A 26,484-nucleotide genomic window follows, 5' to 3' on the forward strand; every position below is an offset into this window, starting at 1 on the left:
CATGCCTAGAATTTCCTTGTTTGTTTTCCTTGCCCATTTTACCTCCACCCTTCTCCACGCCCTCATTTCAAAAGCCTCCAATCTATGCCCACCATCCTGCTTCAATGAACATGTTTCTTTGTGGTACATGACTTCACTCTATATCAAAGTTTTAACGGGCCTTAAAATCCTTACTCAACGCCCCTATCATCAATTCCCTGCCCTTGTGACAGCATCTTTGCCCAGTGACTTATCCTAATTCTGGGTCCTAGGAATGTAAATTTGAGGTTTCACTGTGTTTGCTTCAAAAAGCATAGCAGTTCTATAAAAATATGAGAAACTTAGTCTTATCTCTTTGTTGTTAAAGAAATTTTGAAAATTTTGTAATGCAGAACATGTGTTGCTCAAAGTTTTGTGCATTCATATCACAAGAGAGTTCATTAACCCTCACAGTAGTATAAAACGTCATCAATCATTTCTGTACATTTTAATTAGGTGATAATTTATTTGAAGGTGGTTGGTATTTATTTCACCTTTGAAATTATTGATGATTGTGTTCATTCAGAGGAACTATCAGAAGCAAAACTAAGAGCAGAAGCTAAGAGCAAACTGACACTTGAGCCCCCTAACATTGAACATACCCATAGCTAATTTGTGCTCATCGAGTTCTTTAGTGATATCCCATAAATAAAGGTTAATGATTGATATCAAGTTCTGCCTTTTCTCCTTGATCAGGATGAAGAAATAAAATGTTTTGTGAAGCAGATTTTGGAGGGAGCAAACTTGGAAGAAATTACAATGAAAACTGTTTGCAAACAAGTTTATGCTGCATATCCAGAATTTGATTTGGCACATAAAAAAGATTTTATCAAGACAACAGTGAAATCTGTAAGCACCTTTTTTGTTTTATATCACATGCAGCATTCTTTTGTAATTTATATTTTTAATTAATGTAATGGTTGCATGGTAATTCTTGCTCAATCAATTTGTGCTTACCAGTTTTTTTTGCCCATATCCATTACTAAGATGGGAGTATTATAAATGAATGATAATCAATTAAATTTCCAAGTTGGCAGTTTCTCAGTTAAATCATCTCTATCCAAATGAAATTCAGAAAAGAGTTGGAAGTTACAATTAAAAAGAATGTGTTAGCCGCAGATGTTACATTTATAAGGGAAAGTAAATAGGAATTAGGTAAAGAAACAGTGAATTAATGACTAGATATTTAAGAAAATAGATGAGAAAAGAAACGTAACCACAATTAGGTAACAAAGTACGAGGGTCATCCGGAAAGTAGTACCCGTTCGTGAAATAAAAAGACAAAAGTAAATATTAACAAACATAAAAAATTTTATTTGAAAGAGGATACTTTAAACTACTTCTCAACATAATCTCCAAGCAAATTAAGGCATTTGTCATAACGTGTGACAAGTTTCTGTATTCCTGCTGCATAGTCCTTCGCCGCCAGCTCATTGAGATACGCGAGGGACCCATCTTGCACAAATTTTTGCATAATGCAGATGGTGTTTAACAATTTCATGAACAATTGTTCGAGAAACATTGGGAAAATGCTCACAGATGTCATCAATTGTGACGCGCCGATCGTTCCTCACGAATTCGTCAACTGAGCTCACCAGTTGGTCTGTAATGACAGACGGTCTCCCCGAACGCTCATCGTCGTGTGTGTTCCCCCTCCCCATGTTGAAGTTGCGACACCACCGCCGAACAGACGACTCGTCCATTACATTGTCTCCATACACCTCCTTTAATTGGCGATGAATATCACATGGGCGAACGTTTCTTGCATTGAGGAATTTAATCACTGCCCTCACTTCACAACTGGCGGCGTTCTCAATTTTTTTAAACATTGTAAACAATCACAGAAACAACACAGGCAATGCTAGCGTCACGCAACTTGGCTCAGAGAAGGCAGACAAGCCACTGAAGCTATCTGACCTCGTCCAGCGGCTACTCGCGTCGTCAGCACTTCATGCGGCACGAACGGGTACTACTTTCCGGATGACCCTCGTGTAATGGGTTGTATTATAAATTCAGAAGGAAACTAATTGGGTGGAGGAAGCATGGTGAAAGATGCGGGGTGAAGATCTCGAAGACTTAAGTAGTAAGCGTGGAATTGGTGCAATGTACAGGAAGGTGAAAGTGCAGTCAAGTAAGAAGGGAAAAACTGTATTTACAATCAAATAGTTGGGTTAATTATTTGGAACCTGGGATATCCTGGAGGGGTGAAAGAACTATTTGGTAAAGACATTAGGTCATCTTGAGGAACTACTTAAGAGTCGAGCAAAACTTATGAGGAAGAGTTGAAATGGATTATTTGAGGCATCTATTAGGGTGGAACTTATCTGGAAATTTCATCAGGTAATTGTTAATGCCTATTCCAAAATATGGAAAGGTAGCCCCATGTAAGACCTGTAAAACAATATTTTAATTTAACTTGCAGCAAAAGTGGTGTATATGATAATCCATAAGAGGAGAGCAAATGATTAGTGTGATTTATTTGGGTTCAAAAAGGGGGAGAGGAATAAATGATGCTCTAGCATTAATGAGGTCAATAATAGAAAGAAACACAATCAAGATGTGTGTGTTTGTTTTGTTGAGGTATTTTATGTAGGAATAAGGTAGAAATGGTGAATGTATTACAGAAGATATGAGTAGATTGGAGGGATAGGTTACCCATCCAAACCCATTCATTTGCGAAATTGCTCAGGTATTAGTGAAGATTTAAGAGACTGGATGTGCTATTTAACTAAGATTAAGACTGGGTTGATCATTAGCCCTCTTTATTTTCAACTATATAAATGGTAAAAAAATAGCATGGGGGAATGGATATTGAAATGAAGTCAGTGAGGAATTCATCAAATCTAGTTTGCAGATGATCAAGTTTTGGTGAATCAGTCAGTATAGGGTTTGCAAATATTGTTGAGTCCATTTGTAATTCAGTGTCATAGATATGGGATGAGAATCAATATAAATAAAACTATAGTTAAGCGATTTTCCAGAAAGAGAAAGACTAAGTTAAACAAAATTGGGAGAGCAAAAACTATAGCAGTTGACACAGTTAGTGTATCTCTGAAGTGTTTTGAACCAAAATGGTCAAAGTAGTTAAAGCATAAGGAGAACAATTGCATTAGGCATAGAAGCTTTCACAAGGAGGACATTGATGACCAGGATGTTGAGAAAAGGCTCAACAAAACATTGATATGGAGCGTAGTTACACACAGTGCGGAAACATGGTCATTGAGGCAAAATGATAGGCGTAGAGCAGAGAATTTTGAAATGTTGTTGTGGAGAAGGATGTATAAGGTGAAATGGGCTTGAAGGAAAACAAGAAAGGAAGTTCTAGGCATGGTGGGGAAAGAGAGAAGATTGTTAAGGAAAATCTAAAGGAAGCAGGGGAGATGGATGTTAAGAGCATATTGACTGGCAATGGGATGTTGACGATGGTTAGAGGGGAGAATGCTAGGCCAACAAGGAATGGACAGGAATAGGATAGGGATGATGGGAGGAAGAAAGAATTCGGAATTGAGTAACAGTTTTTTTTAGTGAGGTTAGGTTTTGTCTTGTTAGATGAGGCTAAGAAGTGTGAGAGTGTACCATCTGCATACAGCCAAAAATCAATCTTAAAGTATTAAACAATCAAAATAGTTATTTGGTAAGTTAATACTTGAATAGATAAGATGATGCATCAATACCTGTTTTTACCTCTGAAAACGGAAAGTTTTCACTGATTGATCACTTGATTATATTTGTTCCTTAGTTGTGTGAAAACTAGTTGGTATTTATAACATCTATTGAATATGGATAGAAAAATTATTTTTGCATGGGAAGACCCTAAATTCTTGTGGTTGGGTTGAGTGGTTCAATGCTCACCTCAAGCGTGAAGGATATGATTGTCTGATAAATTCTTTGAGTATAATAAGTTCTTGATGCACGTAATACAAATTACAAATGAAACTAAGAATATCCATTATTGAAATAGAAAGAAAGACTCGTACTTTTCCACAGATTTTATTATACGGCACGACGCGTTTCACCGACTTGCGGCATCATCAGGTACAAATTTGCAAAACAGACAGAGCAAGCATATATACCCTCAGGACAGAGTGGGGGCGGGGAGGGTTGGAAGGATTTGAGGGGGGTGGGGGCTCGCAGGTGCGTTGATGGATTGTTTTGACCATTTCCAGGCTAATTTCTCGGAGAGGAGTGGGGAGGGGTATGGGAATAATTGCTCATTACAAAGTGTCGTGTTGGGGTTCACCAAGTGCCTTCTAATCTCTAATTGCTCGAGAGCGTCCATTTTTAATCCTTTTGGGAGTGTGTGTAATATCTCTGGGACAAAGTCACTGCTGTGGTTGAATTCTAGTAAATGCTTGGCGAAGAGAGAGTTGTTATTCTGATTTTTGTGACACCTAGCGTGTTCCTTGACTCGTAACTTGATATTCCTGCCGGTCTGACCGACATAAACGCTGTTGCAATCCTCGCATTTCAGTTTATAAATGCCTGATTTGAGAAGGCTATCCTGGGAGTCTTTTCCATTGGCTAGAAGTTTGGAGAGGGTTATGGGTGGGTAGAAGGCTGCTTTGAGTGAGGTGGGTAGGCAGTTGGAAATCCTATATGAAAGATCTCCCAGAAACGGGATCGAGCACCACTTAAAATCTTTAGATACTGCGGGCTGGGATACGAAAATGCTTTTTATGGCCATTGCTTTTTGTTTTTTCCGTAGTAATGTGTCAACTAGTTTGGGGTTGAAACCATTGTTGGTAGCTATATTAGTGATATTCACGAGTTCAATTTTGAAGTTTTTGGGGGAAAGGGGGATGTGTAGGAGGCGGTGGATCATGGAGTGGAGGGCTGCGTGTTTGTGAGAAAAGTGGTGTGCGGAATCATTCCATTTTTACATTTTCACTCAATCAGTGTAGGTGGAAATGGATTATTGTACAAAATTTTATCCCCAGTGAGAGTCAAATCAATAAAACTTATTCATCCCATCAGTTCTGGTAATGGAATCATGTTCCCTGTTTGGTGAGTCTTTTTTGGGAGTCAGTTTTTAGAGGAAAAGTATGGGGGTCTTGGGCACTTATCCCAGCCTCTTCCACTTCACAAAACAATCTGCTAAGTCCTTGTTCGTAATGGTCATCAGCATTCTCTTTTATCTCGTCAATGTCAAGAATTATGTGCTGCAGTTGCAAGGGAGTTGCTCCTAGCTGCAAACAATCGCCCTAATTTTCTTAGAAGGGTCGCAACTTGAGATAAGTCATAGGTCTTTGACTATGACCCTGAAACAAAAGCGTTGTCTTCTCAACAGTTGGTTGACAAGGTAAAAGAGAATGCAATGAGGCAACTGATGACCATGCCAAAAAAGTACTGCTAATTGTTTTGAAAAGTGGAAGAGATGCTAGGGTAAGTGATTGAGATTCCAAGGGAAGTACTTAGAGGGGGACTAAAGCCTCCTTATTCTACGCTGGCTCATTTTCTCAAAATATTCCACGCCTGGATAGTTTCCAGACCTCTTTGTGGTCGTATGTTGATAATTTTTGGGAATAGATTCCCCCTTTCTCATAATTAGTCTGTTTGATCTATGTTGTAGTTGTATGAAAATCTGTGCTGTCATATACAGCTCCACAAAATCTTACTTGCTTACCAATTGGATCCCCTCAATTCAGGCAGTTATGTTGTGTAAAGATGAAAGTTGCCATGCCCATCTATCTTCCAACCACAAAAAGTCATGTTATAGGTTGGTTTGATAGGTGTGCGTAGAGCCCTGATTATACTTTTTCTTGTGTTTGCCCTGCATGAATTCAAAAACAGAAATTTTAATGTTGCAATTGGCTTATGTGTTAATTATGATTCAGTCGTGTCTCATTTATGTCGCTTAAGTCTTATTATTTTTGGTTTATTCTTTTCTTTTAAAGGCTTATCTAATTCATAATTTTTCTTTACAGCTGATATCAACCTGAAATGTACAACAAATCAGGCAATAAGTACCTGCACAGACTGACACTGCTATTGATATTCTAGTTTCAACCGTGAATATTGAGATGTGGTTTTCAATAAGAAATTTCAGCATTGACCATTGTAAATTTGATCCAGGAAAATGAATCAGGCATACCATTGTATGTTGATGAGTGCAGTTCATTCATTGTGAATTTCTGCTCACTTTTAAATTGTATTCCAATAATTGTTACCAGAGCTCTTTATGATTTCAAAAAAAATTATGTTGTGGGCTTTGGAATAGAATTAATGTAAGGAGCTCCTTAAAAATTCATAAACTCCCAAGGTGTAAATAGAGGCTATTTTAGAATATTTGGAGGTGTGTTTTTATCTATTTGATTCTGTATTTGGCAGTCACGACTGTACTTGAAACTTCCATTTGTTGTCGAGATTGGATAGGTTTTGAAGGAGTGTCTCTGTTTACAATTGTTTGGACTTTGGAATGAGTTGAAAGTCATGCTAGTGATTCGTTGGGAGCATTTCTGAGTGAACTCAAATGTGCTGTGTATATTGGGTGATCGTCAAGATGTGCTGGGCAAATATTTTTATTTTGGACAAATTTTTTATGCAGATTTTTCAAGAATTTGACCCAGAATAATCTGTGGCAATGTTGACATTTTATTGTAATTTCCTCTATGTAAGCCTATCTTTCTTAATAAAAATTCCTCATTTTTAATAAGGATTATTAACATTTCTACATGTGAAAAAAATACATTTAATTTTGTTAAGTATAATTTTTATGTGCATTTGAAAGTATTCAACTTTGTCAGTCAAATACTGATTAATTGTGCTTGTAATTATTGCAAAAAGGAAGTTAATGACAGCACATGAGTCTGACTATATCAGGAAGAAACTTTTTTGTATAATAAAGACTTAAAGTTAAACCATGGAATTGATTCTACAATTGATTCATTTTCTGCCCTCTTGAATATATATGTACTGGAGAAGTTGTATCATCCTAGGATTCAAGCCTGCTCTGTGAATCGCATATTTGAGGTCAATTTTGTCTTTGCTTCCTGTGAGTCATGGTTAAAAAAGGTGAAAGAAACCGTAGATATGCTTCTCTGTGTGTGACTCAGTCGTCGTATTTCAAATCCTTCGCTGTATTGTCCTTGTCCCCCTTTTTATGTAACCCTGGATTGTCATGTCATTGCATATAATTTAACTTAACCACAGGTAATTCAATGCCACCAACTAGTTAATTCATCCTCCCTAGTTTTTGGGGCATATGTGTGGGTTGGTACTTGGGCACTCCTGTATTGCCATGTGTATTGGAAAATCTTGATGACTCCTAAGAAGTTGGTCATGTATAAATAATTTTAAAAAACCATTAATTTTCACCATTTATTTTTGGGATAAAATTGGCTAAAAATACTGCATAAAAGTTACTGTCTATTCAGGTTGTGGCAGAGTTATTCTGAGCAATTGAATTGAGTCAAGATGCTCTACATCACATTCTGTTAATACAACAACATGAGTAATTATTTATAGTAAAGGATTTACTGCTCAGTGCATTGATGAAGATACCAGCCCAGGAAAATTAGCAGAGTGCTTCCTTGCATTTCTGGAATGTCCAGGTTTCAGAAAATTAGGGTAATTTTGTTTTTGTATGGTGATGTCATGTTTTTACCAGCCTATTATATGTCTACAAGATAATTGGTTGTATATAAAGTGGGACCATGGGATGTTCTTCCCTCCCATATGATTGATTCATTTTCATAATCAAGGATCCCTTTTTAAGTTCACTTACCTTGTTTTTATCATCATTGTGAATGTTCTCAATTTCAAAATTAGTATTACGCTCCCTTTGATGGGAAAACTGGTGCAAAGTAGAAATTAGATTATTAAAGTCTACGCTTGTAATCATTAATTGCTGAAAAATATGGAAACGGCAAATTTTGGTCAGAAACGCATGTAAATTTGTCTTCTGGTGGTGGGGCCACCCTGATCAGGTAATTTGTTAGAACACCTTTGGTATTAGGATAAGTCTGACAGTGATTGAAATTACGATTCCCAAGTTTCTGCAATTATCATTCATCGTGATTGAATATATTATCTGTAATATTTAAGATATGTTATTTTTGATGAATGATTTTATCAATTAAAGTAGTAACCTTTACATTTCAGAATTTACTCATTCATTATAGATAATTTCTTGGTGGAATTGGTTTGAGACAATGAGAGATGAGGATATTGATTTTGAATTTAAAAAAGGAATAAAAGACCAACCCAGAATTTTCAGGCTTGAATTTTGTCTAAACCATTGATATGTTCTTGACATTTAAGGCTTTTCTGGAAATATTTCCGACTTCAGAGAATGTGAAAAAGTACAATGTAAAAACCTAATAAAACAAAAACTGCGGAATGCAGTCCACTCATCAAACTGGAAAGATGTATACCAATGTATTTACCCAGTTGTGGGGTAATACATGTCATTTCCAGCATTGAAGTGTTGAGAGGTGAATTTTCTAGTTAGTCCCTTCATGTTGATAAAAGAAACCATATTGTAGACTTATTCAACTGGAATCAGTTTCTACTAATTGACTATAACAAAATGAGATCTTTTTAACGTGATATTTTACTGAAATTACTGGCAGTAACTGCTATCGATAATTATGAATGCCAGATTCCGTAATATATCGGCGGTTATATTCCCTTCGTGGGAAAGAAGTGAAATTTACATTGGTTTTAAAAGTTCAATACTGATATATAATAATCCACTCTCCTTAATGCCATCAAGACCAAAGGGCCTTTTGTGGTATACCATCGTCTTTCAATGTGTAAATACTTAAACAAAGACTCTTGTTAACTTGCAACGCAGGATAATTAGTATAGCGGTTTTACCTTTTCATACACATAGAAAAATCGAGTCCTGAAATTCGGTTATTATCACGATAATGATTTTGAATTTCCCACTCTCATTCGCCCGGTGGGGTGACTGCAGATACGTGATATGATTGGCTCGAGGAAGGTTGCGCTTCGTGATATTTCATCGGTGTTGGCGATGTCTAAGGTGTTGTGTGGAACCAGTGGCGTATTATCATGTGAAAATATGAAGCCTAGGTGAATATTAGGGATTTCGGGAATTCGCAATGGCCACTCGAAATCTCACAGAAATATTTATTTTGATGAGAAACAATTCTCTTCAAAGTCGGCGTATTTATTCAGAGCAGGTAAGTCTAGTAGATAAGCCTTCGCCATACCATACGTCTGCATAGAAATTTAAATTCATATATTTTTCGCCACAGAATGTTTCAGATCGTTTGTCTTTGGTACCTTTACGGCAATCTTCAGCCCAGTCTAATCTCCTGGAAGCGGGTCAAATTGAGGAAGACAGTAGTCCACCAGTGTGGGCGAATTACCTAGAAGAGGCCCACTGGACCCTCGAAAAAGTGAAAATTAAGATTGACCTGCTGGATAGACTGCACAGAGAGTACCTCAATAGGCCTTCGCTTGATGATTCTTCAGAAGAAGAGAGGCGTATTGAAAATGCTACCCAAGAAATAGTTAGGGTATGTAGAAGCCTTATGTAAACCCTGAGTAAAATAACTACCTATTCATTTCATTTTCTATAATATTTCTCTACGCTGGAGATTAATATATGTATTGCATTGATCAAAGTAATGGCTAGTGTTTGGCCAATTCCTAAGAGTTAATCGTGTTTTGCTCCGACCAGTTGCTTACAACCCCATTTTTCTTAATACTTAATTATTTGAATATTTCACACACTGCTTAGTTAAATGACGTTAACTCCCCACATTTCTGAGTAAAGTTAGATTGATAAATGTAAGTTGAAAATGAAAATATGTAGTTTTTCTCCAGGCAGACCCATAGTTTGATGCCTGGTTAGATAAATCATTTGAACCTCCTTAACTGTAACACATCACAGCCAAGGGCTTTGATACACATCCTATATACCCTTGAACAGTAACCATATTGTGCCTTGTGGATAGCATGAATATGCCATTCCGATCTTATCAATTCAATGCACACATACCTCTATTATTTTCTTTCACAATTATTTTGCCTACTTTCTGATTTTTTTGAGTGGCATTCTTTGGATTGTGTCATCTGTTTGATCTCAAAATCCCTTTAAGATTGGATCTCTTGTCCAATAAAATATTCTCCAATTTGGAACTGGTGTGATTACTATTCGTTGCTACAGTTTGTCCTTAAGTTGGCAATTTACAGATTGCGCCATGACTATCTTTGTTGTCCCTGAAGCACTAGCATCTTGATATTTATAGCACATTTATTATTCTTCGGAAGAATATATTGCTTCATCATTAGACAACTCCTGGATATCTCATTTACATAAAATTTTTCAATTTCTTCATTTCTTTTGTGGTAGGTTCCCACAAATGTAAAGTTGTTGAGCATCTGAAGTGGACATTATAACTTAAGTCAGAAAAAGTCTTGTTTGTATTACTATTCCCTCAAAAATTTCATCGTCTAAAAATATGGAAAAATCTATCTGTCCTATCAGCCAAAGATGCTGCCACATCTTATGGAATGCCTTGTTCCCCCTCAAATACAAATGTTTGGTGATTACTGCATACATAAACTTACTTTGGTGAATACCTGTAGCTTCACTTTATTTACTGCTACTGGACAGGCCATCATGTAGAATATCATTTTGATGTGTGCAGGTTGAATAGCAACTCCAGAATTTCCTAACTTAGTGTTGTAGGAGGATTTTACATTGGTGTTTCGAATTCAGAACTCATATGCAGAAAAATCAGTCTCATCGTTTCCTCTCATTTTCCATGTGAAATTTCAAAATTTGCATCTTCAAGAAAATCTTCTCTTGTTTGGGGGTTATCGGACGCAACAGGTTCTAAAAATGGAAGAAAAAGACAGTAGATAATGCATGCATAAATATAGAACAGTACAGAATCAACACTGTAAATTTATATCTTAACCTGCAACGTGCAAAGCAACCAAAAAAATCTCACAAACCTCTAAAGCCCTGATAAATATTTTTGGCTAGTTTTAGAATTCTTCTTGCGTTCTGTTGCTTGTCGATTAAAACCTGTACAATGATAACAATAATGCATTCATTTGTCCAGAGATTTGTTGTATGTTAATGCATACACAAATATAGGACACGTCACGTATAAACTTTACAATTTTAGAAAAAATATAGTATACATATATATGAATGCCAATACACTACCATATTTGGTTAAAACCGAATTAATGTGTAGTGGCAATTCCAGGTATTTCTTTACAGAATAAAACATTTTTCAATAGGTTTGACAGCTTTTTCTTGGAAATAGGTACTTTTGTTTCATATTTAATTTCATGGGTAAGTTCATTGAATAACCTCATGCCCATTGCTTTGGGACCATGAGCAGTATTGCGTTCAGACAAATGGTCAATGGTCCAGGCAGGTCCTTGTATAGTGACTATGGCAATCGCGGTTGGATTTGTACTGAGAAATATTACCCTTTGAGTGCAAGATGACAATAAATATATATATATATATATATATATATATAAAAAATATACTTAGCTAGCTGAATTGACTGAAACTGTGGGATTGGGTACTGGAATTTTGGAGAACGCTTACACCTGCTGCGTCTATTGAGATTGCAGTGGAAACTTCATTTTCATTAGTAAAATAAATCAGGCTGGACTTGTTTAAATTGGGTTTTAGGAAGTTTAGAAGGAACAATTCATTGAAAATCAGAGCTTCTTCAGCTGCTCTTTCTCTCCACTGAGGAGGCTGACTAAATAATATTTGTATCGCCAACATACTGTAATAGGTCTATTCCCTAAATGGATTTAAGCTTATTTGATAGATCATTAATATAAATTAAAAATAAAATAAGGCCAAGTACAGAACCCTGGGGAACATCCCATGTCACTTCTCTATCACGAGAAACAAATGTGGAGTCATTTCTTGAGAGCTCCACATGCTGATACTGTTCTCTTCGATATGATTCAATCCATTTGTAGGATGTGCATCTTATACCATAAAGTTTCAGTTCACACAAGAGTAGCTAATGATTGACGCAGTCAAAGGCTTTAGTGAAATCATAAAATAATCCTAAATTTCTGGTTCTACTATCCAACCCAAAAGTATTTGATTTATCATGTGACTGTTGTAGTGGACCTTGTTTTACTAAATCCATGTTCAGATGTGGAGAATAGGTTATATGTTTCAAGATATGATACTAGACGACAAGAGAAAACTATTTCAAATCTTTTCCTTAACTGATTCAACAGGGATATTGGTCTATAAGAATCCATGGCCATTTTGCAACCTTTGCCTTAGTATATTGGCATTATTTTGGCTTATTTTAGAGGGCTTGGGAAAATTCCAATTTTAAGGTATGCATGAATTAAGAATAACAGCTTATATTTAATTGTATTAAATGACCTTTTTATGGCTATCCCTTGGATGCCATCTAATCCTGGATTAACTTTGTTAGGGAATTTATTTCAGAAAAGAAATACTTAGTTATTCCACATGTATTTTATTATACCTGTCCTAGGTTTTGACTTACAAAGTCATCATCTAGGTCATGTATAATGAAATATATGTGGCATGACCAAGTAATTCTATTCCAATATGAATCACTTCCACAAAGTGAAGCCTCAAACCATTCTATTCATCAAGGGAATTTATTGATAAAGTTGGTCAGTTCCATTGCTTAACAGGGGAATGAATATAATGAATGGCATGTTTTAGGAATATGAAAATACTTAGCTGGATTGACTGAAACTGTGGGATTTTGATGGGAGTGGTAGAAATCATTAAGAATGGAGCCCATTTTATAGTAATCTGGAATAGAATTTCTGGCATAGTCTTGCAGTTGAAGATCTTGTAGTATATTGTGTGTAACCTTGGATTCGATAATAATTTTTCAGATCTCTTTAGATTTATTGTTTGCATTGGTAAGTCAATATTTGTTGAAAGATTTTTTAACACGCTGTAAGGTTTGGTGATAACTTTTCTTGAGTACTGAATATTCCTGACAGTCAGCTGGATTTGATTTTGTAATACACAGCTGCAACTTTCATTTTCTTTGAAAGCCAACAAATTTCATCAGAGACCCACCTACTTAGGTATTTGACAGATGAGCTTTTGTTTTTCGTATGCTTCAGGACAAGGGGAAAACATCCAAGTAATGTAGATAGGTGGAATAGAAATATTCAACGCTTTTCGGACTGACAGATGAGAAAATAATGGGAATTGGCACTCGTGGAATTTTAATAAATCACAAAAGGCAATCATATTCTGATCAAAAAAATAGCTTTTGTAGTATTTTTTACTTTTGTTGGATGCGGACACAGCATTTGTAGAAAGAAGTGGGTAGTGATCTGATATGTGGGCATTAATGGTATTCGTTTGCACAAGTTCAAGGTCGATATTAGTTAATACATTATCTAAAACGGTTTGAGAATTAGCACTCACTCTAGTAGGTTCAATGTTGGGGGCATATATGTTAAATGACGTTCATAAATCAATGAATTCCTTTTTAGCTTTAGAATCGTCCATAAAATTACAATTGAAGCCGCCTTTAATTACTATGCCAGAGCCATGGATTGACAAATGGATTATTTCCAAGAGTTTCGTTAGTTGGGTCAGGGAAATACAAAAGTCACTCTTAGGCAAACGATATATAGACAGTACATAAAAAACAGTAGTATCCATTTTGAAGCAGGTAGCACAAGATCCAAAGGATTGTTCATCATTGAGAAATTCATATGGGAAAGCAATTGAAATATGGGAAAACATTCCTAAAGTAGAATCAAAACACCACAATTTTTGTGTACTGATCGGCAAAAAGCTCTAGCGAATAACATACTCAGGCACATGAAGAGTGTACAGCTCACTTGCATTTAACCAATGTTCGTTGACACAGATCACACGGGGTTTGTACTCGTTTACTAGAACCTCGAAGTCCAGTAATTTATTGCGTATGCACTGAATGTTTATGTGCAAGAACTTCGAAGAACAGGTTATCCTTCCGGTGTTGGTTGCAGGCGTGGCTTTTAAAAAAATTACCCACAAAAGCAACCGTTAGGCAAAAAGAGGGTTACTTAGGATATCACAACAATCTTGGTGTATGGATACCCGAAATAATGTATAATTGCCGCGCTTTACCTTAAATCTTTAAGTCAGTGGAAGTATCAATCTCAGGGATTTCGTCTTTCACGTAGTTTATCAAACTGTTAACTGTTGTATCGGGCGTGAAGTTCCAATCATAGAGAGAAGGACGAGGAATCACTGAAAGAAAGCATTCTTTTGTAGATGTTCCTGTGATCGGCGATTTAAGGCATCTACGTTTGTGTCTCACTGTAGTAAATCCATCTCCCCCCCTCTGCGGAAAGTTCTTCTGCCCTAATTTTATTCTTATTTCACGTCAGAAACACGAGGTTGCACGGTACTGATTGAGGGGGTCACACGGACACTTTTTGTTTGAGATTGGCACCTGTTGCACTTTCAAGTTGCTGCTAAGTTTGGACCGATCAGAGGTCGATTTATCAGAAGGGAAAGTCATTGAATCGTTCTCTGAGTTGACTTTTACAATTTTAGCAAATGATACATCCTTACGTTTATTATAAGCCTTTTTTGTTGCTAGTGAATCTTTTAAAATTATCATTTCCTGTTAGAGCCTGTCGATATCGGACGCCATGTCAAATAGTGCAAGCTCATTGGCACAAGAAAAACATTTCCAAAATATATCTCTGCATTCAAATACTTGTTTAATAATGGTATCATTCAGATTAGTGCATTTAGAATGAATAAAGCGTGGAAATAGTTCACAATTAATAACTTCATCTATAGAATTAAAAGAAACATCACCAATGGCTTACCATACAATACCATACAATGGCTTGCAAAATAACAGACCGCCGTCTTGAAAATGATGATACAGTTGGCCATACCATTATACAGTACACATATAGGTGATCAATCATTTGATATTATCCACCGAAAAATTATCAGCTTAGTGAAATTTAAGCTGAAAGAAGCTTAAATAATTTGGCAATCTGATTTGACAATTAATGGGAATTTTGAAATATACAGGAGAGCAGACTGGAGTGATAAGAGACTTCTCTGGAACTATTACATACTTGACACTGCACCAGTGTGGTTAACAAATTGAGATTCAGGATGATCAGTGCTATTCAGGGGAGTGAGACAAGACATTGCCCCTTAATACATGTTATTTTCAATATACTTGAGGAGGAATGTTAAGGAAGGTTCAAAGAAACTAAACTGCTGGAGATACAATAACTGTATCTTTTAACCGAGTCACCTGCTAAATATGCATTACAATGTCAGTATGTGAAAGTCATACGCCTTCACCGGGATCCTGATCAAGACAAATGATTTTTACTTTCTGAAATTTCTGCTGTTTTGGGAAGGGCTGGAGGTAAGTTGCAGGGAAAATCTTCAAACCTGTTTGATTTGGAGATCTTTAGGCATTAGTTAGCCTGTCATCCAAAGAGTTATAATCATTACTGTGAGCTTTGTAGAATCAATGTCATAGGTGCTGGATGACGATCGTATGAAACGAAGATAAGGAGATTCTAAAGACATGATAGAATATGAGAAACATAAAAATTGAGAGATATTAGGTTGAACAGTTAGGAAGTATTTTGGAGCAGGTTAGACAGAGTAGTAGGGACATGAAAAGAAGGTTTACATTAGACAAAGAAGCATTCACAGAGATGTGGTGGTTGATGATAGGCACCTTGAGTTAAGTTATAAAGAAAAGACTAGTGAAAACTGTAATATGGAGCATGTCTTGTTAGGCTCTAAACCTTGGTTGTTGAGATGAGTGGATAAGAGTAGACCTCTGGCGATGTCGATGAGAATGGAGAAAATTGAATGGACAGAAAGGAAAGAAAATGGAAGAAGTATTAGGCGTGGTATGGGAAGGGAGATGGGAGAAATGGGAAGTTGGTGGGACAAGTGGATGCAGGAAATGCTGAGAGGCTACCAGAATGCTGAAGTTGGTAATAGAAAAGAGGATACTGAAAAAGTGAGGAAGAGGCAGAAGGGAATAGGCATTGCTGATGGAGTTAAGGAAGGTAGAAACCATGTTTAGCTCAAGAATGAGTTTCTGCAATATGTATTCATAATATGGGAGTAAGGATTTTTCATGTCAGGTTAGTTGTCTTTTGAGCACAGGTGTACCAAACATGACCACAGCTCTCATTAAAAACTTACCCTAAACCAATAGACTACCACTAATTCTTAAAATTTATTTTAATTTTTCACATAATAACCTACCCTGCTTGATACCATTAATTAATTATTGCATCAGTTGAAATATATCAAATAAAAGCATAATTATAGCTTTTGCTAAATGATTGTGGCACCTTGCAGTAGACGATTTTGAGACCTGGGTTTCGGATATTAAAATGGCCCAAAAAATGGTTGAGTAAGGTTGTTTAGCATAGTGTGTCAGCTAGAGAACCTTTCTAGTCCCTGCCATTTCAATGCTTAAAAAAATGAGATGATTCTGGTGTTCAGTTTTGACTCAACTGTGAAATTAAGCCTGCAAAAGTAGAAGGGCAAAGCTTCAAAGAAATTAATCCGGTTGAATTAATTTCTTTGAGCATTGCAGTATAAATGGCAGTATTTTCTCAAGAATTCATTCTAGAGAACACAATGGTTCAGCCCAAACATCAATTCATACCACACTGACATTACAAAGGAGAAAATGTTTATCTTTTTTGACAAATGAAATGAGCCCGTCTTAAACGTGCTCACAGTCTATGTCTACTTGTATACCCCTCCATAACTGGTGCCAGACACACCAACATTTGCTGCAGGTATAAATTATGATGTTTCATTCAATAGTACAAATCATTTTGAAGTTAGCATTCACTGAAAAAATTTTTTTGCGGGTCCCTTATTATTTATTTCTTTTCTAATACCAACCTGATTACCTTGAGCTGCATATGAAACCAAATACATCCTCTGCCCTGGCAACACATGATAAGCTAGAGTTAATATATGTGATATGTGTGCAATGCTGTATAAGTTCCATTGTAGTTGCTAATTTTTGGACATATTTTGACTCTGTTCTAACTTTGGTTCATTTTTACGTAGTGAATTTCAGTTGCTATATTATTATATCCTAAGCTCAATTGAATATTCCAAAAGCACACTAATAGTTGGACTTGGAAAACTCTAATTTATTAAAGAGCCAGGATAGTTTCAAAAGTCTTAGGAAATTGTGAGAGAGAGTAACACGGGGGCTCATCAAAGTTATTTTCATGCAGTATCTTCTCTGGAAGTAACACATGCCAAATGTCAGCCAGATTGATTGTCTATGGCTCATGTGTTTAGCCTTCACTTGAGCCAAGCAAGTTGGGTTATTTCAAAATATGAAAGGAAGAGAATTTTGTGTGTTCATTATGTATTATTGTATGAAAGAAAATAGTCTCAGGAGAGTAAAGACAACTTAATAAACCTTATGGTGAACCTTCACCTTCAATTACAATTGTTTGTTAGTGGTTTCAAAAATTTTGGTATGGCCATGTGTATGAGCACAAGTGATGCCGAACACAGCAAATGCCCTGTTGAGGTCGATATTCCGGAAATCACTGATCCAAGCCATGATATGGTAATGGGTAACAGTAATATAATGGATAGTAAATGAATAACATAATATTTTGCATTGATATTTGAATATGAGGAAACTATGGTAGCACAGAATGCGTGCTGTGATTGGCTGTAGAGAAGCAAAAATGAAATTATGTGGCATGTTCCAAGGATGGTTACAGCTGTTTCAATGAAAATTACAGTACGTCAGTCATAATTTCATCACTATGGACAAAAAATGTCCAAATCACACCTGAGAATAAGGAAGCAATGGGTTACCAGCAGGGTATCTGCACGGAAGAAGACAACGAGTATTCCTTTGGCTGGGCAGGGTATGGTGCCCACTGTTTTAGATTTGCAAAGAATAATTTTCATTGGCTATTCGGGAAAGAGTAACATTGGTATGGGGACACACTATGCATCACTTTTAGATCATTTGAAAATCATCAAAAGAACGTCCATCAATGCAAAATCCATTCTCCAGTTAAACAACACCTTTGCTCCTTTGATCCTTTGCAGTTGTAGCTGCAAAATTAATGCAGTTATAATTGCAACCCTATTCCCATATTCTTCAGATTTGTTTCCCTTGACTCCAGATTTGACTTCTTCCTGTTTTCAAATAAGAAGAAATGGTTGACAGGAAGGGGATTTTATTGAAACAAAGAGGTGATTGCAGAAACAAATATTTAATTTGTTTAGTTAAGAACAATTACATTATTTTGGGAGGGATCAACAAACTGTAGAAGCATTAGACAAAATACAAAGCCTAATAAGAGACTTGTGGAAATATTAAAATGGAATATCCAGAAAAAGTAAATGCGCGTGCTGTTGACTAAGGGGTCATTCATTTTTTATACTTATAATTTATTGTACGAAAATTAAATTTTAAGTTTTACTTCTAGCTTAACTCTTAATTTTATCTGGAGACAAGTATCATTGATTTGACTCCAGAAGAGCCTCAGCCTCTCTAGTGGAGGGGAAGGTTAATTAGAAACAACTTATTGTAACTTGGCATCCTCAAAAACCAAGATCTGTGCTCACCTATACGTGAAACTACATTTTTGAAGATTTGGACAATTTTAAACAAATTTCAGTTACCTAACTTAGGCAAAAGTTATTTCACATCTCAAGTTACAATTATATGCTGTCATTATCTTTGAAGATTACTAATGAAGATCTTGTCGATTGAAGATCCTGTAATCTAAGCCAAGTTAATTATTCATCAATAGGATGAGTTTGATTTAGTGAGAATCTGTTTAAATGTTATAAGTCCCTTAATTTTTTATTGCATTAATTAACAATTTGCAAAATAAATTTTCTTTTTTGAAACTAAATGATATATTTGCAGTGATAAAAAAGTATCAAGTGTTGTGCCGATTCACTGAGTTGCAAAAGTTTCATGATCATTTTCCAGCTGCCACAGGAGGGCCAAAATGAATGAATGAGGAAAACCAGTTTCACAGTTGTCCAATAGTCATTGTCAAGTCAGTGACTCTAAAAATATGAGATTAATATTTTCAATACCTAATGTGTATGTGAAATATCCCTCATAGCGGGAATAGCAGCATGACCTGAAGAGGTTCCTCTAAAGTGCTCTGCAAACTTGACAATTATATTCCTTATCTAATTTGTTCAGTGGATTTATCTAGCTATATTTCTTACTGTACAGAAAAAGAGTTCACCTAGCTGTTAGGATTCTATTGGAGCAGATGTCCCTTACCGTTTAAAATTTAATGTACCCAGTACTTTGTTTCCGTTCTACCTAATTCCCTATCAGGCATTGTTGGCATCAAACATTTGAATATAATTATGGCTTCAGCAAGTGTCAAATTTTCCTTGATTTTCTCTTTGGACAGATTCTTGGTGGCTGCCATAAGCTCGTGATGAGGGTTCGTACAGGCAGTCAAGATGGGTCCCCGAAAGAACGGCAACTGTCTCGGAATGCAGTGTCTGCCATTGCAGGTTCCCTGCAGGACCTCACAGGGACTTTTCGTGGCAAGAAAGCTACCTACCACGAGAGTGAGTGCGGAGCCAACTGGCTGGTATGAGGCACATAATTGAGAAAAGACAAATGAGAGTGCATTTCATGTTAAATAACCATTAACACTTCTATTTCGTCCATTCATCTTCCATAATTATGAATATAAACATTGTAAGTACACAGTGACTAGCAGCTAGGAAAACAGGCAATATAGGCCATAGATTCCGACAGGCCCAGATCTGTCTGTTTACAAGATACCAACTTGAACTTTAGGATAAAATTGTTTTCCATGGCTTAAATATGAAAGCTGCTATGCCCTAACATGTTCTAAATAATCATTATAATTCATTGCAATAATAAGTTGATGAAATTAGTTGGTGATGATTTGCATCCCAGCAGTTGGCAGGATGCATCCACTTGACCCTGTTTGATTACCCTTCCAGATTTCACATATTGAAGGGTTTTGATTAAATGGATTGAACCAATAGCCTTTTTTTTAAGTATTCATTGTTTTTGTCAATCATACTTGACTCTTTTCAAGGAGCCTTTGATTTAAAATCGTTTACCTAGTTGTTTTTGTGCATTCTTTGTGACCATTTATGCCATGTCAAGAGGTGCATGTAATGAGTGCGGCATCATGGATTCATGGCATTAGGGGGAAATGGGGAGTTCAGTTAGTTTATAATAGATCTATGAATGTGACCAATTCAGCAAGGACAGAGATATTCAGATTTTCAAATACCAATGAATCCTATATCAACCATGTTTTTAGATTTGGTAATCATTTCATTGAAAATGAATGTGTAGTGGAAAGTAAGATTTTTAATGATTGATCCAGGCTGTATCTTCCTCTCAAAAAGGCTTTTTAATGTACGCTTAGCCATCTGTGTGAGATATGTCTTCATATATTTAGCATCATTGCAGGTTATCTATCCGTTGATTGGTCTATTGTAGCTTTCCAGACCATGGCATATCCCCTTCTACCATTCTCTTCATTCTCTAATGGCTCCTTTCATCAACATATTCCATTGCCTACTTCATATATTTCATCCTCGGCTTTCTTCTGTGATTCGTTCCCTCCACGTGTCCTTCAATTACAATCTTTAGCACTCTAATCTTACCTTGGGATGAGTCCAATCAATGTCCCCATCTTATAGGTGACCATCAAAAGCTTCTCTCTTCACCCACTCTTCAGAAGCACTCTACAAAAGTACTTTTTCATTTGTCAATATGTCTATCCATTTTATTGTCTGCATTCTTCTGTAGAATCATATTTTGATTGCCTCCCCATTCTCTCTTGAAAGTTGAGCTCTTTTGAAATTGATGCTCCCCTTAAATTGCTCGATAAACTTCAAAAGGGCAAGATATGGACAGATGAGGTGCAACCATCGAAAAAGTTGAAATCAGTTGGTATTTACCTGAATAAACGGAAGAAAACTACATGCAATTGGGTAATAGGTCCGGAAGTGATAATGTCATACGTGCCACTTGTGATCCTGTGCGAAGTAACTCCAAGAACACCAATCTAAATTGAAGTGACTAGGATTTGAAGGGAAAAGCCATTCACTTAAGAATGTGTATTTAAAAACTTAACCTCTGTATAATAAACACAATTATGTGAATGTTATTTCCCAGGGATTAAACTCAAACATTCTCCTAATTAGTGAGCATTGTTTGTCAGAGAATGAAATTTGTGTGCATGCTTTCAATTGCTTTTAATTCGTGTAATTAATCTCAAAGACTGCATTGAAGAAGAATTGGAGTACTTTATAACTCTCAGGGTTACCTGCAAACAAATTACTATTCAGTAATCTATAGATCTCCTTCTGCCTTCGTGTCCGCAATTTCCTATTTCTTTGTGGAGTCTTATATCATACCTTGTGTACTTATTGTCTCTCTGACCACATTCATCCACGACTTTGTCAATCGACCCATAATTACATCACTCTGCAATTAGGTGTATTAGACTTTATAAATATCAATACATGTATGTATTGCACTGTACTGCACTCTACTAATCAGGAGATTTTGTAAAGTCCCTGAAATTTATTGTACATCATGGACAAATTCTAAAGCACTCTTGCATAGTAATATTTGCCATTTATAATGCTATCATTAAAGTTAGGCTTTGTAAAAAAATAATAATGCTGATAGTCATCATTAAATTCTGTAGGTCATATGGATACCATCAACATGTAAAAAACCATGAACACAGTAATCAACCCGAAGGTCGGTTTGGTAGGTGATAGGAGAGTTCACCCAGTACTAAGCCTGACGGCGGGTGAAATTCACACTTCAGGGTAGGGGGGCCAGTTCCTTTCCCTGTGCCAGTTATGGTCTCCCAGGAAGATCTAGTACCTGAAAATCATATATCTTGGGTGGAGCTGCAGGTGCCCATAGACTTGCCCGGAGGGTCCCGGGAATCAAACCCGGGACCCTCTGGTCAGTAGTCCAACGCTCTACCCCCTGGACTACTGCAACCCACATCAACATGTATTGCCCCATAATCTTTCCTTCATCATTTCCCCATGATACTGACTGCCTCTCTTTGTGCTCTCCATGTCTCCCATTCTAGTTTTCCCTCAGCCCCATCTACCCAACATTTTGCTTTATATGGATTTCAACTATTAAGTTTCTTTCTTCCCAAACAATATCCTAACATATATTCATTTGTCTTCATCACTCTCCTAGTTATTTTCCTCAACTTCTCCAGACTGCCTCTCAAAACCCACAATCAATGCTGCATATCATCCTCCTGCCTAAAAGATCAAGATTTAGGGCCTAAGGATTTAGGGGATAACTCTGCTCAATATAAAATTCTTTGATAACATTCTTTATGCTATTCATATTTACTTGATATTCCCTGCAAATGAAATGAGGGAATTTCAATAAATGTTGGCCGGCCCTGTTATGTGATATCTTCTGTTTTGCCATTGATCAACTGCTCTGCAGTTACTATTATCCTATTCAAACTGTGCCTCAATAGTCCTGGCAGCAAACAGAAAACAAATGTGGATGGTGCCCAGTGATTGCAGTAAATTAAACCCTGCACTAGGGATCAGCTAATTCATCAATACATCCTCTCAAACAAACATTCAACAAATTCACTAACAGTGATTGTATTTGGGATTTTACTTTGCACCACAAAGGATTGCATACTATTCACCCAACCATGGTGCCTTACCAATGTTGTCGCGTGATGTTCACATGTGGGTCAACCCCCTCTTAGATCCAGTAAATGTTAGAATACTGTTCAAGAGTTTTTTTTTCAAGCCTTGCATCAGATACTCACATGGTGAATCCTTTTTGCAGAACTTGCATCTCGTGAGAGGCGAGCTCGTCCAAATTTTGAATCGGTGAGCTTAGCTGATGAGGGAAGCCTGTCAGAAGCAAGCTGGCTCAACTCAGCAACAGGTGGCTCTACAAATGTTTCAAGATACAACCCTTATTTGGAAGAGTCGAATGAAGACCGGAATTTCATGCTGAGTGGACAACAGCTGAAGTCAGAACAAGCGCAGCTTTATCTTCTTGAAGAGAGTGCTAGGGAAGCAGAGGAAAGGGAAAGGAATGTTCACGAAATTGCTCGGGCTGTTGCTGATCTCCATGATGTGTTCAAAGACCTAGCCACAATGGTGGCTGATCAGGTTGGTCTCACAATGTTTTTGGATTTTGATCCCATGTACTGTGTTTCCTTATAACATAATTAACATTATTCCCATCCCATTTTATAAGTTATTGCTTTGGTAACTCATGTGTATTAATAATAATATTTAATCTTAAAAAATATATAGAATATCCTTGTATGTATGTACAATAAACCCTCACTATAAGGGATCAGAGTTAGTCTGGATGTGGTAAAATCTGGACTAGTCAGGACCCATGCAACCCCATGGAGTGTTAATGCTCCTCTATTCTTGTCAACCCCAAATTGCCGATGACTTACATTCAATACCTATTATAGGATGCATTAGATTCCAGAAGTGCGAAAACAATCCATTGAAAGTTGAAGTGATCCTGCTTAAATGAAATATTGCCGATTTTCTCCAATAATTAAGTCTGTAAGGTTAGAACAATCCAGTTACCACGAGTTAAATGTGCACTCTATTTGTGAAAGGAATTTTCTTGTGTAAACTCCAGTTTGAAAATCAATATCATGAGGGCAGCGAATAATGGTTTTAAGGGAAATAATTTGTGAGAAAATTTGAAGCTAAGGTAAAAGGTGTAACCCTTTTATCTTAGCTTTAAAAGGTGTAATGGTTGCCCTGTTTCCACTGTGATATAGATTGAAACTAAGGAGTTGAAAATAGGATCAAACATTTTTATTTTAACATCATGTTCCATAACGGTACAATCTTATACCCTGTGATCACGAGATGTTTTTTCTACGGTAGTGTAAAGATTCTTGTGTACCCATGCGCACACAAATTATTTTTATAACTAGGTAATCTATTGGGGTAGGTTTTGGATGGACACAACTACCAAATAAATATTGTTTCTCCCAACAAAATGCAATCCAACATCCTATTCTACAATAAGTCCTTCATCTCTGTGTTCTTCCTTCCTTCCTCCCTTCCAACATCTCACCATATGCCTTCCCTTTCCTTGTTTGCCTAAAATTTCCCCCTCTATTACAGGCTTCAACATCCCACTACCAATAAATACGCCATTCATCCATTTTCCCTTCCACCTCATGATTTCTCCCAACAATCCACTCTCCTCGCCCAACATGCCTAGGACTTCCTCATTTGTTTTCCTTTCTGTCCACTTCACGTTCTCCATCCTTCTCCACGCCTACATTTCAAAAGCCTCCAATCTATGTATATCCTCCTGCTTCAGACGCACACCACACCCTCTGGGTATAAGTACTCTTCCTCTTCTCTCTGCTCCACTTTAAAAAGCTACAGACCTTTGGAATGGGAAATGCCATGGGTTTCTAAGTTTACTTGTGCCAAATTATAATTGTAATAATGGAATTTTCATTGTTTTATAGCGTATTCATTCTTTTCGTTTATTTCCACACTTAAAAGAAAATCAACTTCAATTCCTGGGATATGCATGCCCTGGGAAATACTAAAGGCACAGCCCTCATTTAAGGGTCTCGCTCCATCCTTCCATAGAGAGGTCCTCAATGGTACTGCAAGGCTTGTGCATGTAACATAGCTGTCCGACAAATACACGTGTAATTTTACTCTCTAGTGGAAAATAAACTTTGAAGTAATTTTTCACTGCATTAATATACAAGAGCCATTTTTTTGGGCTTTAAATTAAACTCATTAAAATATCTAAGTAATATTGGCCATTACCTCAGGCTTTCAAGAGTTGTTTCCCATTTGTGAAAGTTTTAAAACATTTCTGTCGCCACATGTCATAGTATGGTCAAATAGTCTAGCCTACCTCTTTATGGGTAAATTTTCATGCAGTTCGCCCAACAATAATGTTTCTAAAATTAGTTGGATGAGTCATATTTTCTGACACTAGTATGGATGAACCAGTGAACAAAATTCTGATTCTGAAAGGTGAAAAAATTCACCTTTATTTAATCATGACAATTGAGTGCCCACCACCAAATGCTGTAATGCTACCTTATTCACGAGATGTAAAAAATATATTTATGACTGTGGCAACAAAGCGGTGATGATAGGTTAGATTATTGGGATTTGAATTTGCAGTAGTGTGGTCAAAATGCTGCTTACTGCTAATGGTATAAAAATTGAGTTGTTATGAAATTTTTATTATATTACAAGTTTTGTAGCCAACTGGCCTAGATATTAGAGGGATAGATACCCACTACTGCAAGTTAATTTATAATAGGTAAAGTAATTCACTTTTGATTATTATAAGTAATTCTTCATTTATAGTGGTCACATTGGAATTTGATTGATGGTGTTTTAAAAAGGGTAGTGGTCATGAGACAGGGATGTTCTTGTATCTTGCGTGTGAACTTGTTACAGGGACTTATTGATGAGAGGCACAATTGTAGAATTGAAATATGTATTGTTCCTGAAATGGTTGGATCTGTTAGAAATATTTCACTTCTGTCATAGTCTTCTTCCTTCCTTATAAGTACTCCCATGTTTGGATAAACTCGGTAATTGAAGATCCTCAGTCCTTGAGTACCTATTCTTCAGTGACTTATGGAATTCCTGCACCAATGTAAAGGAGCTGTGCCCTTGTGCATTGATACTCCAGGATTGTGTTCATCTGGGCTAGATTAGCTTTGTTAAGATTTGAGATGCTGTGGTCAAACTTTTACCCCTGAATTCAATGTCGTATATTACCATACATTGATAGATGCCTTTAATAAATTAATGAATTAACCAATGTACATTGATAACTGTTGACATTTCTTGAAAGGAATAAGATCAGCCGATACTTGCAGTAGTTTGTCTTGTCTGTACTTATTTATTCTATTGTTACTTGCTTTTCAGGGAACTATTATGGATCGCATTGATTATAATGTTGAACAATGTCAAGTAAGTGTCCACGAAGGGTTAAAACAACTTCAGAGTGCAGCTAATTACAAGAAAAGAGATCGTAAGATGATGTGCATTTTGATGCTAGCATCTATGACTATGTTGCTTTTCATCATTTTAATTATTGTGAAGTCTTAAATTGTCGATATGTTATTCAGTGATTCCATGTAAGTGAAATGCATATGTATTGTGCCTAATTGTACCACAGCCCACTGGATGTGAATGTATATAGAACATTGTAGTAGTGTGAATGAAACCAACATTCGACTTTGGCCATGGTCATATAAGTGTTATGAAAACCAATTGACGTATGTAAATATAATCCTCAGTGGTGTTACATTGTTTTTCATTTGCTTCGACTTTCGAAAGACTCTTCGAACGTTCCGCGCAATTATGAGAAGATGGCAAGATTTCCTCGTATAGTTAATTATTTGTTCGTCTTGTCGATTTGCATTGCTATTTGA

At 36.5% G+C, this 26,484-nt stretch overlaps 2 protein-coding genes across 6 annotated transcripts in view; both read left to right on the forward strand.

Moving 5' to 3' along the window:
- Positions 1–6,876, forward strand: part of LOC139694029 (protein DEK-like) — a 28,448-nt gene extending 21,572 nt beyond the window's left edge. For 3 of the 5 annotated variants that reach the window (XM_071592425.1, XM_071592426.1, XM_071592423.1), the window contains exons 8-9: positions 715–867; positions 5,943–6,876. In XM_071592425.1, coding sequence (XP_071448526.1) covers positions 715–867; positions 5,943–5,957 — 168 coding nt within the window. In that variant the 3' untranslated portion in view covers positions 5,958–6,876. The remainder of the gene's footprint in view (positions 1–714; positions 868–5,942) is intronic. The other 2 variants (XM_071592424.1, XM_071592427.1) reach the window with 1 other exon arrangement.
- A 2,108-nt stretch (positions 6,877–8,984) lies between these two features.
- Syx16 (syntaxin 16) lies at positions 8,985–26,357 on the forward strand. The gene is made up of 5 exons (XM_071591612.1): positions 8,985–9,164; positions 9,240–9,503; positions 19,423–19,585; positions 22,860–23,191; positions 25,976–26,357. Exons 1-5 carry the CDS (start codon positions 9,084–9,086, stop codon positions 26,156–26,158), a joined length of 1,023 nt encoding a protein of 340 aa, XP_071447713.1. The 5' UTR covers positions 8,985–9,083; the 3' UTR covers positions 26,159–26,357.
- The last annotated feature ends 127 nt before the right edge of the window (positions 26,358–26,484 follow it).

This window comes from Hetaerina americana, unplaced genomic scaffold, assembly GCF_022747635.1.
Source record: "Hetaerina americana unplaced genomic scaffold, ioHetAmer1.1.p SCAF_5, whole genome shotgun sequence".
Lineage (NCBI taxonomy): Eukaryota > Metazoa > Arthropoda > Insecta > Odonata > Calopterygidae > Hetaerina > Hetaerina americana.